At 41.4% G+C, this 16,453-nt stretch overlaps 1 protein-coding gene across 7 annotated transcripts in view; it reads left to right on the top strand.

Annotated features, from left to right (window-relative positions):
* The window catches only part of akap13 (A-kinase anchoring protein 13), a 129,472-nt gene that overhangs the window by 29,021 nt on the left and 83,998 nt on the right, over positions 1-16,453 (top strand). For all 7 annotated transcript variants that reach the window (XM_074661433.1, XM_074661422.1, XM_074661415.1 and 4 more), the window contains exons 3-6: positions 3,573-3,729; positions 7,471-7,634; positions 8,168-8,339; positions 15,609-15,792. In XM_074661433.1, coding sequence (XP_074517534.1) covers positions 3,573-3,729; positions 7,471-7,634; positions 8,168-8,339; positions 15,609-15,792 — 677 coding nt within the window. The remainder of the gene's footprint in view (positions 1-3,572; positions 3,730-7,470; positions 7,635-8,167; positions 8,340-15,608; positions 15,793-16,453) is intronic.

Genomic DNA, 16,453 nt, shown 5'->3' with positions numbered 1-16,453 from the left:
TGGCCTCTGGGCTATGTGGTCGCCTTTGAACACATTTTTCCCCCTCACATTGCTCAGCAGCAGCAGCGGTGGCTTGCCAAACAGAGACCTGCCAATCCCAAGGCTGCTGGTTAGCCTCGCTGCTGTCAACCTGCTGATCCCCCCCTGTAAGGAACAAGACCCTGAGGCTACCGCTTTATAAGAGAAGGAGGAAGCACGTTTAACCCCGACTGTTAAGCTCTCCTCGGCGCTGGCCACCGCGTCAGGCTGTTCATGTTGGACGGGACCGGTGAAAAGATTGCAACACTGGTCAGATGAAGTGGGATGAAATGTCCCATTATTCCTCCTCGGTGTCAACAAGCTGCAGTCCCCCAGTGGAAAACAGCTAATTTAGAACAATATCCCTATTTTTTGTTGCTTCTCCTCCTCCTCAGCCTGTCCTCAGATGACACCACATTATTGCCCACAACAATCCAGCCACAACATAGCCAATTGTCAGTTTAGAAAAAAAGTGTGCAGATCGCACAATAGAGTCTGTATTTTCACATTGGAATTATTTGCACATGAGCAAGTTTATAATGATAACGGGGGCAAATTTACCACTCAAAATGCTCAGAACATTTTGAAACAATATTTCATACATAGGTAGACAAAGGCAGCTTCTCATTTTATGCTGACAACCATTGATTTTGCTGGCTGAAATGACAACTATCGCTGACTTTTACATGTTTTAAACTGAGTCGTTTTAAAACAAGAATCTTGTAAAAGGGGTGATAAACATGCATTTGTTGTGCCTGATAGTGTGTTAAAAGCCTGACGCTATTTCGGGTAATGTTGGCTTGGCTGCAGGAGTATAAAGTTCCCCAAATCCAATAAGAGCAGGACACAGCTACTAACGTCGCCTACTCTCTGTCTCTGATAGCTTTCAGAACCGGCTTCCACACAGTGTGGAAATACTACGCAGTGCATGAACTAGTCATGAACTGAGCTTTTTTTTAATGTAACCTGTAATGTCACAATTAATGTAGTTAGTTCATGATGTGCTCCTTAGCTTAGGAATTGAGGCTTAGTTACAACCATAGACTGTATATAAGAAGTGGACGTAGTCACCGTGACATCATCCATTGGTTTGTGGACTGCTGTATTGAAGCCTCCTGTTCGGTATTTTGGCCGTCGCCATCTTTTTTTTTTCAACCAGAGGTGACACAAGAGGTTCTGCAACTGAACACTAAATAAGACATTTTTAGTCGACCAAAAAGGTTATAATTCACTTTCATGAACTGAAAACACGCTGTGAAAAGGTTAAAGTTCTAAGACGAAAACAAGGACAACTCCCAGACCGGACAACGCCGTGGTAGCGACCTGTCAATCACAAGGTAGCCACGCCCTAAAGCATACCGTGCTTTATCGTCTATTTGACTCTAAATGGGACCATAATTTACTAAATGAACATCATGCTGTATTGAAGAAGACTTTAAACTAGCGACTGAGACCATAAACTCATGTTTACAATGTTTACTGACTACTACTGACTACTGATTACTGAATAAATCAAGTGAGAAGTAGGCTCATTTTCTCATAGACTTCTATACAATCAGACTTCTTTTTGCAACCAGAGGAGTCGCCCCCTGCTGGTTATTAGAAAGAATGCACGTTTAAGACACTTCTGCATTGGCTTCACTAGCCCACTGGTTACTACTAGCAAGCTAGTTAGCCAGACATGCTCTTGTGTTTTCGGTGTTGCAAAGATACAAAATGTGTCGTACAATCTCTATAAAGGCTGAGTCGCTCCTTCTCAAGCCACATGCACAGCGAATGTCTGCTTTGGGTTTTTCACAGTGGAAAGTGATTTGGTACTCAATAATTCTTTTTAACCCATAACTGCTGCAGAAGAATAAAACTGCCAGCATAAAGTAGGGCTCTGGAAAAGAACATAGACCTTGATTAATGTTCCATGGGGGCTGAAAAGCTGGATTAGTTGATATAAAGCACTAATACAGAAGCTGTTAATCATGTTGCATCCTCCTTTTGTAAAACTGTTTCATCGTCCTCCTCCGTGGCCTGAACCCGACGGTGCCCGCTCACTGAGTCGGTAGACAGTCGAGCTGCTCCTCCATGTTTCAGCGCTGTCTGCTGCCTCCCTTAAATCAATAAATAATGACCGTATTAACTTTGAGGCATTTGTGTAATTGTTGTAAACAAGTGTGGTGCTAAGAGAACTGGCAGCCTCCACACAGAGTTTTACGCCGCGGCCCCGTTAAGATTTGGCATCCAGATATCCAATCTGTAACTAGATCCAGTGGTGAAGGATTGTAATTCACATCTGGTATCAGCATTTGTCTTAAATGCATGGTACATGCAAGTGACCAACTGTGATTAGACACAGTCTCCTGATCACTTTGGGTTTTATCTACAGGAGACTGATAAACATGCACATTTGAGTTAGATTAGAATTAGTACTTTTCGCCGTAGTTGTGGGTTTAATTGTCGGAGTTGTTTGGAGTTTGTCATGCCACACACACACACACACACACACACACACACACACACACACACACACACACACACACACACACACACACACACACACTATCTAGGCTGTTTTAAATTATGTAAGGATGCATTTGTGTTGTTGAGTATTTCTGTGCACATTGGACATACTGCATCCCCAACTAGCTCCCAATGTGGTATTTGTAATCGAAATGCATTCGCAGTGTATTAACACATTTATTAAAAGCTGTCAGCATGAAATATGTCTTAATTAGGGATGCACCGATCCGACTTTTTCAGTCCCGATACCGTTAGTGATACCTGGGCTTTGGGTATCAGTCGATAGGAGTACAGATCCGATACCAGTGTTTAATTAATAAGCTGTATGCCTCACTGTGTGGAAATGACTGGGATCATTCTTTCATGTGTAAGGCAACATCAGGCTTAACTTAAACAGGCCTAACTTTGTAAAACAAAAAATGTAACAAATAAATACATAGATATACATTTACTGAATTGATTATTATTTAAATAATACATTTTGCACCAGCAACCTGGTAAATAAAATATATTCAAGTGTAAACATTTATAATGCATTGGTCAAAACTTAAACAAGAATCAAAATTCCAGTATATAATACTGTATACGTATATAGTATATAAACATAGAATTGAATGGAATAGATTGTCCCCGTTGTCACCGATACCCGATCCAGCTATTTGAGTCGGCCCGATGTCCAGTATCGGTATCGATGCATCCCTAGTCTTAATTAAGACTTGATAGAAAATTAGCTTCTTTCACACAATGGTTCAACTGACCATCAGTAAAAGTAAGCAAGTACTGTATATTGGCAAATCAATAGATGAAGAGATATTAGAAATATTGGATATTACTTTGAGAAATATGGTGCAACACAACAGTCAGATTTACTCGTTCCCTCCACTTTTTTAAAGTATGAAATTCTTTCAAACGTACTTATATCTCCCTCTAAATATCTGTTTTTTTCTTGCTTCCTCCCTATTCCCGTCAATCTCTCTCTCTCTCTCTCTCTCTCTCTCTCTCTCTCTCTCTCTCTCTCTCTCTCTCTCTCTCTCTCTCTGCAGGGCCGCTGTGTTATCACAGTGCAGCTCGCTGATGAAGAGCTGGCTGTGGATGATGAGGAGGGCGTGGATTACTTCCTGCTGTTTGCTGGCAGCACACAGAGGCACCTGACCAGCACCTTAAGGAGCAGTCATGACACCTTGCAGGCGCTGTGTCCCGGTAAGCCACCCCGCCCACCCGCAATGCCTTGCATCCTCTCCCTGTCACCTCTAACGGACCTGTGGGAAGGCAGCTCCACCTACAGTATCTGATACATGTTAAATCTATTGTCTGTCTGTGTTAACTGATAGCAGATAGCAGATACCCTTTAGATTACCCTGAATACTGTCGGTAAATAAAAACTGTGAAAGTAGCATCATGGCAGACCTGAATGTTTCAGGCCACTAAAATACGAGATAGAGTCAAAATGCAGTCTAAAAAGATTATCACAATCACCGATAGTGAAAACTGTCAGATCTCCTGTATTGATCAATCCTCCATAGCCATCATTGTGCTATAGCCCAACTGAACATTAAGGGGTGCTAAAGCATGCCGAAATATTTCAAAATAAAATGATATTTAAGAGCGGGATGGTATTATTCTTCCCTCACATCACACAGAAAGCAGAGGGCAGTCAGGAGTTATTATAGCTGTGGAAGAAAGTCGAAGTAATAAATGATTAATCATCCAGCCCCGCTGTCCCGGTTTTTAAACTAATGTTGTGTGTTAGAGAGAGAGAGAGAGAGAGATAGAGAGGAATCACCTCATTTGACTTTTTCTAGAGCCTGGCTCATTCATCACTTCACATCCCCCTTAGTCTACTTGCAGAATTGAACGTACAGTATATAGCCAGTGCTGAAGTCAGAGATACTTCCTGTGAGGTGAACGAGCAACAAGGCAGCATGGAAATCAAGGGTCAAAGGTCACCGTACACAGAACAATGGGTGGTAAAAATACAGAATACTTGTGACCCTGTAATAAACATGGATGGTAGCACAATGTTGGGAAAGGCGTCAAATATGAGCTGCTGTGACAAATATAGAAGAAATTGTTGAACTCATTGTTTGCATTGCAGACAGGAGAAAAGAAGGCGGATCATGTTAAACGGCGTTATCTTGTTAAGAGCTCGGCTGAATTGCAGCCATCAGAGGGGGGGGAGGAGGAGGTGTTACTCTCTACTAACAGATTAGCTCTGCTTCGCTGCTCCCTCCATCAGTGCACACACTGAGCTCCGACGGACCCGTCCTGTGACCAAGCAGAAGGTCGTGGGATAGAATTCCCAAGTGGCCTGGGAAAATGGCTACAGACGCACTGAATCACTACTTTGGCTTGGATTGAGGTGCCACTGAGCAAGGCATTTGATCGTTTATATTCAAGTGGAGCTGCCAAGTGCGTTGGTTTGTAGCGACCAAACAACAGTGACACAGAGTAAATGAAAGAAGGTGTGTTGACTAAATGGGTCTGATATGGTAGTTCCAGATGCAGAGCGCGCTATCAAGAGGTCAGCTCAGGTTGATTTGTTTTTAAAGAGCAGAACGACAAGTCCTGCATCCACAGCGTGTGACTTGACATTTGGGGAGGAAGTAAATTGATGCAGAAGGCCATGTTTTGTAAATTAGAAGCAGAGTTGTCAGCGCTGCATGCACTTACAAGGCATTCATCGGAGCCTTTATTCCCTGTTAGTTGTGTTTTGACACTGACCCTGTACGCGGACTACACTCCTCTTTGTTCATTCTTTCTGTTGTGACAACTGAAAACTCATTTGCATTAATTTTCATTTGACTGATAACAATGTTGTGTTGTTCGTTTGTTGACAGGTACAGTTTGATTTGTGACTGCTGAATAGGTATTAGTGAGATAATTTGAAACACGTTTCATTAAGTAAAATAATATTCAGATTTATTGGTATTAATTAGGGTTTGATTGAAGTCAGCGGTGCAAATCTGCACTGTATTATAGCTGATTATTGTTAATGAGCGGTTCTTATTATACAATTTTGCCATGACTAAAATATTGTTGCCAATCTTTAGCCTGATAAACTTGGCTGAAATAGAAAATTTATGCAAACAAGCTTGGTCTTTGAACGAACATCTCAGACTCACTGTTTATTCATGGTTTTTAGCTGCTCACAGATACATTTCTACTGCCAATCTAATTTTTCTTGGCGAGGTAGTTAATGCAGAGTGGGACAGTTTTCCTGGAGGGAGGGACTTTAACATATTATTGTCTCAAAATGAGTCTCCACCGTTTGACACAAGTAGCACTAACAAAATACTTAACCGTACCTTTTAGAGGTAAAACATACCCTCCGCCGTCTTCCCCTTAGTTGGGCAAATTGCATCAATTCGCTATTAGAACTTTTTCTCAGCAGACGTTTTGACTTGTCAAAACAGAAAAAGCACAGGTGTTACTAAAATCATTAACGATGGCTCTGTTGTATTCAATGGGGCCTTCAAATGGGGTCGTGTTTACCGTGTTCACAAGAAGAGTCCATATGAACGGCCCCCTCTTGTGGTATTCACAACCTCGTAAGTGGAAAGTTTCTGAAAGCTCTGAGTTTACGACTTGTGATGTGTTAATTGACGTTGTCAGAAATGACGGAGGTCATGGAAGTTAACTTTTCGGTGCATAATAAGAGAATATATTGTCATTTTAGTCGTATATTGTTTTTCTTCGTAAATTTTATAAAACATCTGAGGAAAATGTTGATATTCCCAATGGGCTCATCTTTTTCCTCTCTCATTATGCCTTTGCATTTACTGCATAATGTTACCCACTTGCTAGCTTGCTAAATTTTTAGACTGTGGTTTCTAGACGCCGACAGTAACGTTAATATTGCCGTTGCTTAGCAGCGGTGCTCTTCACGACTTAACCACTGGAACGCCACGTATTGTAAGTTTAATTTGAAGGCACCAATAATCTTACTTTTTCATATTTTTCAAGTTTTAATGTATCTAACTTGTTAAAATCATGACAATAACGCTCTCAATCAATTCCTCATGTCAAAATTACACAGAAAAATGTGGTTGTTTGTCCCTGTATGATGTCTGGTTAAACAGTTATGTTGATTTACAATTTTCATTGAAAATCCAAGATGGCTGTAAAGAACCCTTTGGACAGTATTTTGAGTTTGGAACATAAAAAATTGTTTACTAGACACTTTGAGGATGGCAAAAAGGTAGAAAAATATATCCCTGGGCTGCATTGGACCCCACCTTCCTATCCGCCTAACTGCTGACAATGGCTCTGTAGTATTCAAGTGTCCTACAGTAGTAAGCTTTGACAGGGAGCCAGCATGCACAACACCAGGAAGCAGGCAGCTGTTGAATGGAATTCATCATCAATTTTATAATATAAACCTGTGCTTTTTCTACTGTGATATGTCAAAAGGGTTTGTGAATCTGATTCATTTGGGAACGATAAGTAAAAAGGGTTTGTTAGATGAGTCCTCTGAGAGTTAGCACTGCTAGCATGGTAGCTATATAGCTAGCTAGCATCCACTAGTATCTTGCTCCTCAGCCCTTTTTCTTCCTAATGACTATTTTATTTTTTCCCACAGGCCGCAAATGTTGCACTTTTAATAGCACAGTTCACAGTTTATTATTAATTGTATTGTTGTTATACTTTACTGTGTTGTTCCTATGACGCTAAAGTCACCTTGCTAGCCGCAACTAGGTTAAAACACAGGGACAAGTAACTTATGCCCAAAACACACTCAACTTTATAAAAGGCACATTTTAAACACATGGGGGATTTAGCCATACACACAGACAGACAGATAATATAGAATTTAACCAATTTATTTGTGTATTGTGAAAAACGTTTTAAAACTACAGTATATTTATTTATGTTTATTCTCTTTCCTTTGTCACCTCCTCCTCTTTCTCCTCACACTGTCTTTCTGTGTCCTTCCTCTTGTAGCTCACGACTGTTGCGAGGTGGTGTTGGTCACCTTGTGTTCAGTCAGCCGAGGCCCCCCCGAGTCCCCCGAGGACCTGAAGCCCTGTCGGGGTCGCGTGGCTCCATTGGCCGAGCATCGATTCAGCTTTGTCCAGGATTTGGCTTTTGACATGGCCCAGTTCCTGGTGAGCAACATGACTAGTCGTTTCCAAATGAGCAGCCGTTAAACAACCACACAGACTGAGGCTTGTCACAGAGCAGGAGGAAAGTGGTTACCATTGGTGACAATTGATACAGCAATGTGGGCAAAGTGACAGTAAGACAAAAGATTGCCATGTTATTGTTTCTTTCATGGCAAAGATTGATGCCTCGCAGTCTTTGGTATTCAATTAATGAATTCTTTTCAGCGCAATTTATCATCCCATAGCAATGTAATATAAAATTTGCTTTGCCAAGGAGGAGGACAAGATAATGTAACTGTCTTGGGCACTCAATTTAATCTGAATATGATTTGTTTTTGTCAACACGGCACAGCCCCAAATTGAGCTCAGTACTGATAGATGCACGTGAATGTGTCTTCCTGCATTTACATCTTACATTTCAGGCATGTGGTTAATGCTCTTAGGCTGAGCGTCTTAAAGCTAGTACTTCCAGTAAACTAAGCCTCAGCTCCTCCTCTGTAAAACTTGACTCATCTTTGTAATCGCCCTCCACACAGGTGAGCACGGCGGGCCGGGCTGATGGCCTCGACGGGGCGCTGATGCTGGACGAGTGTCAGATTCCTCTGGAGGAGTGTGAGCGTCTGGATGAGAGCCTGGCGCTGGCCCTTCACCACCTTGTGCTGCCTCCGGGATGGAGCTTACTGGGGAACAAACTAACCAACAGCACTGGTGAGACTGGACTGTTTGTAACGTGTCATTTCCTCACAATAAAATGTCCAAGGGGCAGACAGTATGTCTCTGCACTGATGCAGAAACATACTGGCAAATTATAGTTTTACAGCACATAATGACACACATGGCACCTCTGTTTGTGTGTTTGTCTATGTGTCACATGCAATGTAGTTCACAGTGTTGATCAGATATCAATAGCCGGGTTTCCATTAAAAGTTCCCAGGACTTTTAGTCCCTGGAACTACTTTTCCAGGAACAAAAAGGCTCTTTCAGCTCACTGTTGTCTGCGTTACCACCGTGGCATTAGGCACATTAGTCTGCTGAAAAAAAGCAACATGACATGGGATGAGGACAGCTGGTGGTCACAGCGGTAAACACACTCTGCACTCTGCAGTTCAGTGTGTCCACCTGTTTCATCTCAAAAACATATTGGAAAAAAATAAACCTTAGAAAAAAATATACATTAGTTTTTCTCTCACTGCAACAATATTTACTGCTGCTTATATTTACTGATGCACGATGGATATAATGAATGAAACGCAGCGGAGGAAAATTAAACTACTCCACAGTAAATCATCTGTTGAGTGTTTGATGGTTATTTATTTGTGCTTTAGAACGTAGCCGCCATGAAAAAATGAGAAAACAACTGTTTTTGTCTCCCTCTTCTAACGTTACCGCTCACCCTCGCAATCTCACTCTCTCTCTCTTTATTCTCTCCTTCTTTTTGTTTTAATGAGTCGGGAACCCGACTGCAGAGCCTAACTTTACTTTTAATGTTATCAAACAAAGAGAAATGCTCTCCCCTTGTCCTAAAATGCTCCTATATTGATACTAGAGTACTTCCTTGTTTATGAATGAAGCAAGTTGAAGCAGCGGTGCTGTGTGTGTGTGTGTGTGTGTGTGTGTGTGTGTGTGTGTGTGTGTGTGTGTGTGTGTGTGTGTGTGTGTGTGTGTGTGTGTGTTTTACCAATCAGCGATGGTCATCCCTGCAAAGTTCCAATACTTTCAGAAAGTACTACCCCCGACTAGAGCCTTTTTGTGGGGTTGAAAGGCCCCATAAAATGTCCCCGGAACTTAATTTAGTCCATGGTCCCTGCGGTCAAAACGGAATGAGGTCCAGAAAAGATTCTTACTTCCGGGGGAAAATTCCTGCGGTCGAAATCGGGCTAATGAAACTAGGAAGACTGATCACTCAGCATTTTCAAATCAGTGCTTCTTAGCCTAAGAGGGCCAGTTACCTGTCAAAACGAGAAATAGTTACTGATTGGTGCAGGAGAGTGCATATTGACACCTAACGTTATATTATAATGAAGTTTTTCCATGTTCTGTGTGTGTCTGTGTGTCCTACTGCTAATTAGTAGAAGTGACTCCTGTTTAACTTCTACCTTTATAGACTAATCTGGCAGCTGATTTATGTGATCAGCAACCACTACTGCAGTGGAACTGAACACATTTTACACTGACATTAAGCACGGCTTCTGTCTGACCTCCACAGTCTGTATGTGAAAGTTCTGTGTGGAGTAGGTTAACCAACAAAACCCAGCAGGAACTACTTGCTAGCTTATGATTGAAATCCTCAAACTCCACGATTTCTTTAGAAATGCATCTTTTGATAAAAATCAGAAACACATGATGCTATAATAATATAAGTGGAATTTCTGCCAGCTAACGCAGTACCAAGCTAGCTAGAGATATGCTGCTGGGTAGTGGCTCACCATTGGCCCTGAGTGTGCAGTTTGCACAGTTTTTAGCGGTTCCTGGTTGTCAGCAAGCTGCTCAAAATACACTGGAAACATGAGGAGGATTTAATGGAGATTTATGAAAGTTGATTTCATGGAGCAAAGGCTTCTGGCTTCTACTTCATGTTTTTTTCCTTAAAGTCTCAGTTTGTTGTTGGAGCAGCTGATAACAGCACAGCCATGAAAAGACATCTGACTGTCTATTAAAACTGGACTAATCATTTGAAAAATTCAAATTTTCTAGATTATAACCTTTATTGTAATGACATTTCAACATGTAACAGATTCTATAGGATCTCCTGGGCAGATTTCTTGGCAAAGGTGCTTTAAAATGAAATCTTTTACACACATCATAGTGTTATAAGCAGGTTTACAAGTGAGCTGCCACTGCAGTAATGGCAGTTTTCGCCAATAACCTGGATTCGTCTATAGCCTCTTAGTAGACTTTTTCGAGTCGTTGTGTTTTTGTTACCTTAGAATGAGCCGTTCATATCTACATACGGACTGGGTCCTCTCTTCACGGAGCCGGCCGCCATGTTTCTAAAGTAGCACAGAGCGGACAAACCCAAACACTGGCTCTAGATGTTCACGTTTTCACATTTTTGCGTTGGCCACCGTAGTTCTCCTGCACGCTTGGCACTTTGGAGAAGTTTCAGTTGCTTGCAATCTGCAACCTCACCGCTAGATGGCGCCAAATCCTACACACTGCACCTTCAAGTGATTGAGGCACTTGCACTGCATTAGTCACCTAATCAGTAATGACACAATGTGAAATAGACGTTATCTGGGTGTAATGTAACTCCGGTTATATAAGTACATGCAGAGCTCACCGTCATTGTATATAAAATTGTGAATAAAAGAATGTAAACACAGTTACTGGGGGATATAATTAAAACCCAATACGGCCGGATTGCGTATAATTCGTCCGTCTGTTGTTGTGGTGTTTATCAACTGGTGAAATCCAATGCAATATCCATCTGTCTCTCTTTCTAAATCACTGAACGATAGATTTTCTTGTAATCTTCTATTAAGCACTGCTTGACACTCAGTGGAAATAACGGAGGCCATACACATCTCTCTGCAATCGCAAATAGAAAGCTGGTGTCAATGTGGTGTTAGTTGGCAGCTTATATTAACAGACAGACATGAACATGAATCACGTTTCTATACGGACTGTCGTCTGACTGCGGTATTAGCGTGATCAAACGGAGCTGGGTATCTCTGTGCTGCAGCCCGGGCCACACTGCAGTTTGGGTTGTGAGGAATAGCTATGTCAGTTCAAACAAACATACATTTTTATTAAAATTAAAGTGGCAATTTTCTCCAGCCATTGACTCTGATGACTTTAATCAGTTAAAGGAAGCCAAACGAGCTGATGTCGATGATAAACTCTGTGAGGTAATTGCTCTCTGTGAAGCAGCGTAAACAAGACTTTTGGGAGTAGTTAGAGCGCTGCCTCTGCCTCTGGCTTTTGTTAAGATAATAGCTTATAGTTTAACTTGGACTTGGATATTAGACCGAACCAGCAGGATTTCTGACAAAAATGAGGACTCAATAAATGTAAAGTGGAGATTGAAAGCCCAACACAGTCCTTAAAATGTTTTATTCATTGTTTGTTTGGAGCCTGAAAAGAAAAATCATCAAATCAAATTTTCAGTAATGACACCCTACCGATTAGGTAAAATCTGCTTGTTACTGTTGTGAAAAAGTGATACAGCTTTTTAGAGATGGACACACACACACACAGAGTCCTTTGCATTGAAGTCAGTTGTCACGTTGTTGATGTGGAAGGCGGCTGCCTGCTGCGGTGAGTGATGTGCGCTCTAATAGGCTCTGCTTCACAATATGTCACCGCTTCAATACAATACGCTCGGCTGCGGTGAACTGCGGGTAGGGGAAGAGGAGTGCAACTCTGCTCTCCATTTATCAGATCTGTCAGATGATGGATAGCAGCAGACTATAGGTGGAGGTGACGGTGGTTTATCTCAGTCATCCTTCACGCTGTGGACACGCAGCAGTCACTGATCTCACCACAGCCAGCCATTTATTGTCCTCGGTGGAAAATCACTTCACCTGAAGAGGCTGGGCATGTCAATGAAAATGGTGAGCTGCCCCCCAGCTAATTTACTGGTGTTGAACAGTTTCAGTGTCAAATTATCTCTAGCCTATGGTTTGTCAATCAATACCATTTCAGCAAATGACTTAGTGATCTGCAATCTCAACAAATACAAATGGTAAAATCTCCTCAACGTATTTATCCTAATTATATGCGATATGGATTGCACTCAGCTTTTAAGTTTGATTGGTGGTTTGGTTGTTTTTTGTGTATTAATTGTTAACATCAACAAGTCTACAGCCATGCTAGCAGCTCTGCAAGGCTGTACTTACTGTAGGCACAGCACTTCTTTGTGCTAAATGCTAAAATAATCATGCTAGCATGCTGACAATGACAAAGCTAACGTGCTGATAATCTCTACAAATGAACACCACTTTTATGATTTTAATGAACAAGGATGTAAAGGCGGGCAAGTCAGCGTGATGACATTAAGTAGTCTCATATAGCCTCTTGTTAGCAACCACCTTTTTTAAGACGGTTAAGAGTGGGGTGTTTTATTATGAACAAAACGTTAAAATCTCTGTAGCTTGTGTTAAACACAGACCTTATTTCAGGCATCTAACTAAAAACCCATTCAAAAAACCCATTGTTTCCAGACGAGGGAGCCAGAATTGCAAAAATTCTAACTCATTTCCAGGTTTAAGGACTCATTCCTGTTGCACTCTATTTGGTCATAAACCAAACTATTGGACAAATTAAAAAAATTATTTCATCTCATCCTGAAGGGATCACGGCAATTCATTCAATAATTTTTTAGATTTTTCAGTCTAGACCAAAGTTGTGCACCGACTGATCGTCTGACATTGTCATCCGTAGAGCCACACCAGTATTTGCTGGTCAAGACTTCTCAGATTTCGGGATTTGCTGCCTTCTCCTGCTTTATTTCTTTTAAAGGTACAATTGATAACATTGATAACAATCAGCCACTAGATGTCGTATTCTCCCTCCCCCGTTTACTTCACAACAAGTTGTTGCCGGGCACTTACCGTCAATCTCAGCCATTTATCCATTTTTTCCACACTAACTGACGACCCAGAGATACCACATTATACCAACGTCGTTTTACTATTGGCTCACAATCCTTGTTAGAAGTGGGAATGGAACGTCAGATATCCTCCAAAGAGATGAACAAAACACTCATTTTGGATCCGCCAAAATGTTTAAAGTGATTAATTCACAATATTTGTTTTTTTCAGTAAAAGCCATACTTTTATTTGGCACCTTTCTAAAAGCATTTTTTTTTAATAATATTCATCCACTGTACATAAAAATGTTATCAATAAGACCTTTAAATTTAATATTTTTAGGTTTGGGACTGTTGGTTGGACACAAACTTGTTTTCTGACATTTTTTAAAGCCAAATAATGAATGAATTAATCAAAAAATAATAAAGGGATTGATAGATAATTAAAATAATTGTTGCAGCCTCAAGTTTGTTATAGTTAAACAACAGTTAGTTTTGGTTGAGTAATTTGACTGGACAAGTGAGAAACACATTGCATAGCTAGTGAAGCTGCCAGTTGGCTACGGATTCTGCCAAGGAGCAGTGAAGCCATTTTGGTGGCTCATGGTGACCCAACATACTGCTTGTTGGGGATTCCTGTTCTGCGGTAAATAGCTGTTAACTGCATGTATATCTCAGCTGACCCTCCCAGATGCCATAGTGTCGTGGATGTTATGGCAGCCGGTTTTGAGGAACCACCGTCAAACCCAGCAGTAAAGCTGCCGCCATTTGGCAGCTCTCATTCCAGTCGGGCACCAACCCGGCCAAATGGAGCATTACATCTGACCCATTAGCTTGAGATTCATCAGGGCAGGCTGGTTCAGAGTGGCCCGCGGTAAATGGAGTGAAACCTCTCATCAGCAGACACAACCAGCGTTGTAAATGTTGTCTAATGGTTATTCTGATGCTGAGAGCAGAAAGTAAAATATGTTTTCTGCCCCTTCCACTCATCTGTTGCAGTTTCCAACTGTTTTTTTTATTTTATCTTACAACGTTTGTCTGTGTCTAACTGAAAAAAAACATGAGTTGTCCCTGTTGGCTCAAATAAATATCTGGTTTTATGTATGGACTCTGGAGGAAGAAAAACCTCAGGGCAGAGACAAATGAAAGCTTAAGAGTAAAACACAATCTTTCTCATAACAGTGAAGAAACATTCTGCCCAGAGAAATCTGGACTTAGCAACAGTACTGTCGATGTTTTATCTTTCTCATTCCTGCACTTTCTGCTGTTATGAATAACCACAGAGCAGCTGCATTCTGTTTGCAGTGTACTGACTCTGCAATACAAGACATCTGGTTTCTGGAGTAGAGGCTTTTCACACCACCACACCACGTCGAACCCCCTAACATAGCACAGACTGTTGTCTTCTAATTTACAAGCTTAAACTTGTGAAGGTTTTTATTTCTCTCAAAATAATCTGTACGTTCCACATTTTTATTGTGAAATTACCATTTATAGAACTCCAGGACTCTTTTAAACAAGCTTACCCCTTATCACAGGATGCCCTTTTAAATTGGCAATAAATGTGCCAGTGGTCGGCCAGTAAAATATATTAATACTAACAAAAAAAGATTGGGCAACTCCTGTAGACCCGGAAATGTTTTAATAATCTTTCCCAGTAAATGCAGAGATAGATTTAATTATACAGATTCAATTTGAGATGGCTCTCTGGAATAACCAACAGCCACTCATCCTGGCTGTAATGCTAAAGGGAGTCTGTCTGAGTTCCTGTTGCTTTGGCAGAAAGATGGGTGTGTGTGTGTGTCCATGAATCTCCATTATTGTCTTTGTGGATGTGTAAAGGGGAGGGTTCCAGTGTTTGATGGTGTTATTAGGAGCTGCATTGTTACATGAGGCCAATAATGGCCTTAAATTAAAAATGGGAGCGTGATGCACTTAGTGTTGCTCACCTCTGCTGGAATGAAATGGCGCAGTTTGATTTAGTCACATGCATAATTAACGTTGTTGCTGCTATGATAGCTTTATTATCACACAGATGCTGCTCCAGAGGCTTTTCTACACTGACTAGAATACAAGCACTTTATATTATAGAGACAGAAAATATGAAAGGTCAATTGGAATGATGGCTTTAATCCAAAAATGACATGATTGGTTTCCAAATATGTGTGTTGATCCACTGTTGAAGACAGACACAGACGAGCTGTGGTTTTATCATTCTGTAAATGTGTAAAGGTCTGTTGTTTACTGGGTCACTGTGGACACTGTACTGGTTTAATTAGACGACGCCGTGGTGTTGCCAAGCTGCAGCAAGCGATGGTATGTCAGCTACCGCACCACAAAGTAACTGCCTGGACCGCTGCTCTCCTCTGTCTTTCTCTGTTTCTTTCTCTATTTGTTTGATTCTTTCTGAACTTTTGTGTTTTATTTTCTGTATTTTTCTTCCTCAGACCTGAATCCTCAGGAGACTCTGCTGCATTTCTCAGCACGTCGAGGTCTTTTTCGGGTTACGCACTTCTTGCTGCAGCAGTCCGGAGCGAGAGAAGCCCTGCGATTGGCCAACAGGCAAGGCCACACACCCTCCGACGTTGCGGCCCAGCGAGGACACGAACGCCTCCACGAGCTCCTCGCGCAGTAAGTGCTTTTCAGTTTCAGCATAATTCGAAAACAATAAAAGAGAAGAGTAAAGTATAGAAAAGACAACACTACGATAGCGGCTCAGAGTTTCAGTGAACATTGCCCTCGTCTCTGTGCAAACACACTCATGTTAATATATCACAGGGCAGATCATGGCGTGGTTCCTCTAGGCTCTTTAGGCCAACTTTGTTTGCCTGTTGTCTTCACGTAACAATAGAAGTATCCAAAGAGCATCACCCCGAAGCCCACTGGAGCCTATCTTAGCGCTTTCAGCTGCAGCTGGCAAACTGAAAAGTTGTGGACTCCTGTGTCTACTGACCTGACCTGTTGTAATACCTCTCCACAACATCTCACTATGTGTAACTTTACTTTAATCCACACACTCAGTGCAGTGTTGCCTCAACAGAGTTTAACAGCAAGAGGATGTATAAGTTCTTTTCACAGTTGTCAGGTATTATCCCTAATAATGCCTTTTTTCTACTGAGTGACTAGTGAGGTCAGATTCTTCTCATCCCTTTCTAGTGAAACATTAAACTGCAGGGCAAAAAAAAAAAAACAGCTTCTTGGTAAATGGACTGCGACACACGGCTTAAAGAGGAAATGGACCCTTTTTTATGTCTTTTAAGCACTCTACTTATCTGCCGCAGAATAGTTTTCA

This window comes from Sebastes fasciatus, chromosome 2 (assembly GCF_043250625.1).
Source record: "Sebastes fasciatus isolate fSebFas1 chromosome 2, fSebFas1.pri, whole genome shotgun sequence".
NCBI classification, from domain to species: Eukaryota; Metazoa; Chordata; class Actinopteri; order Perciformes; family Sebastidae; genus Sebastes; species Sebastes fasciatus.
Note: the sequence above shows the minus strand (reverse complement) of the source record. Positions and strands in the feature narration are given on the sequence as shown.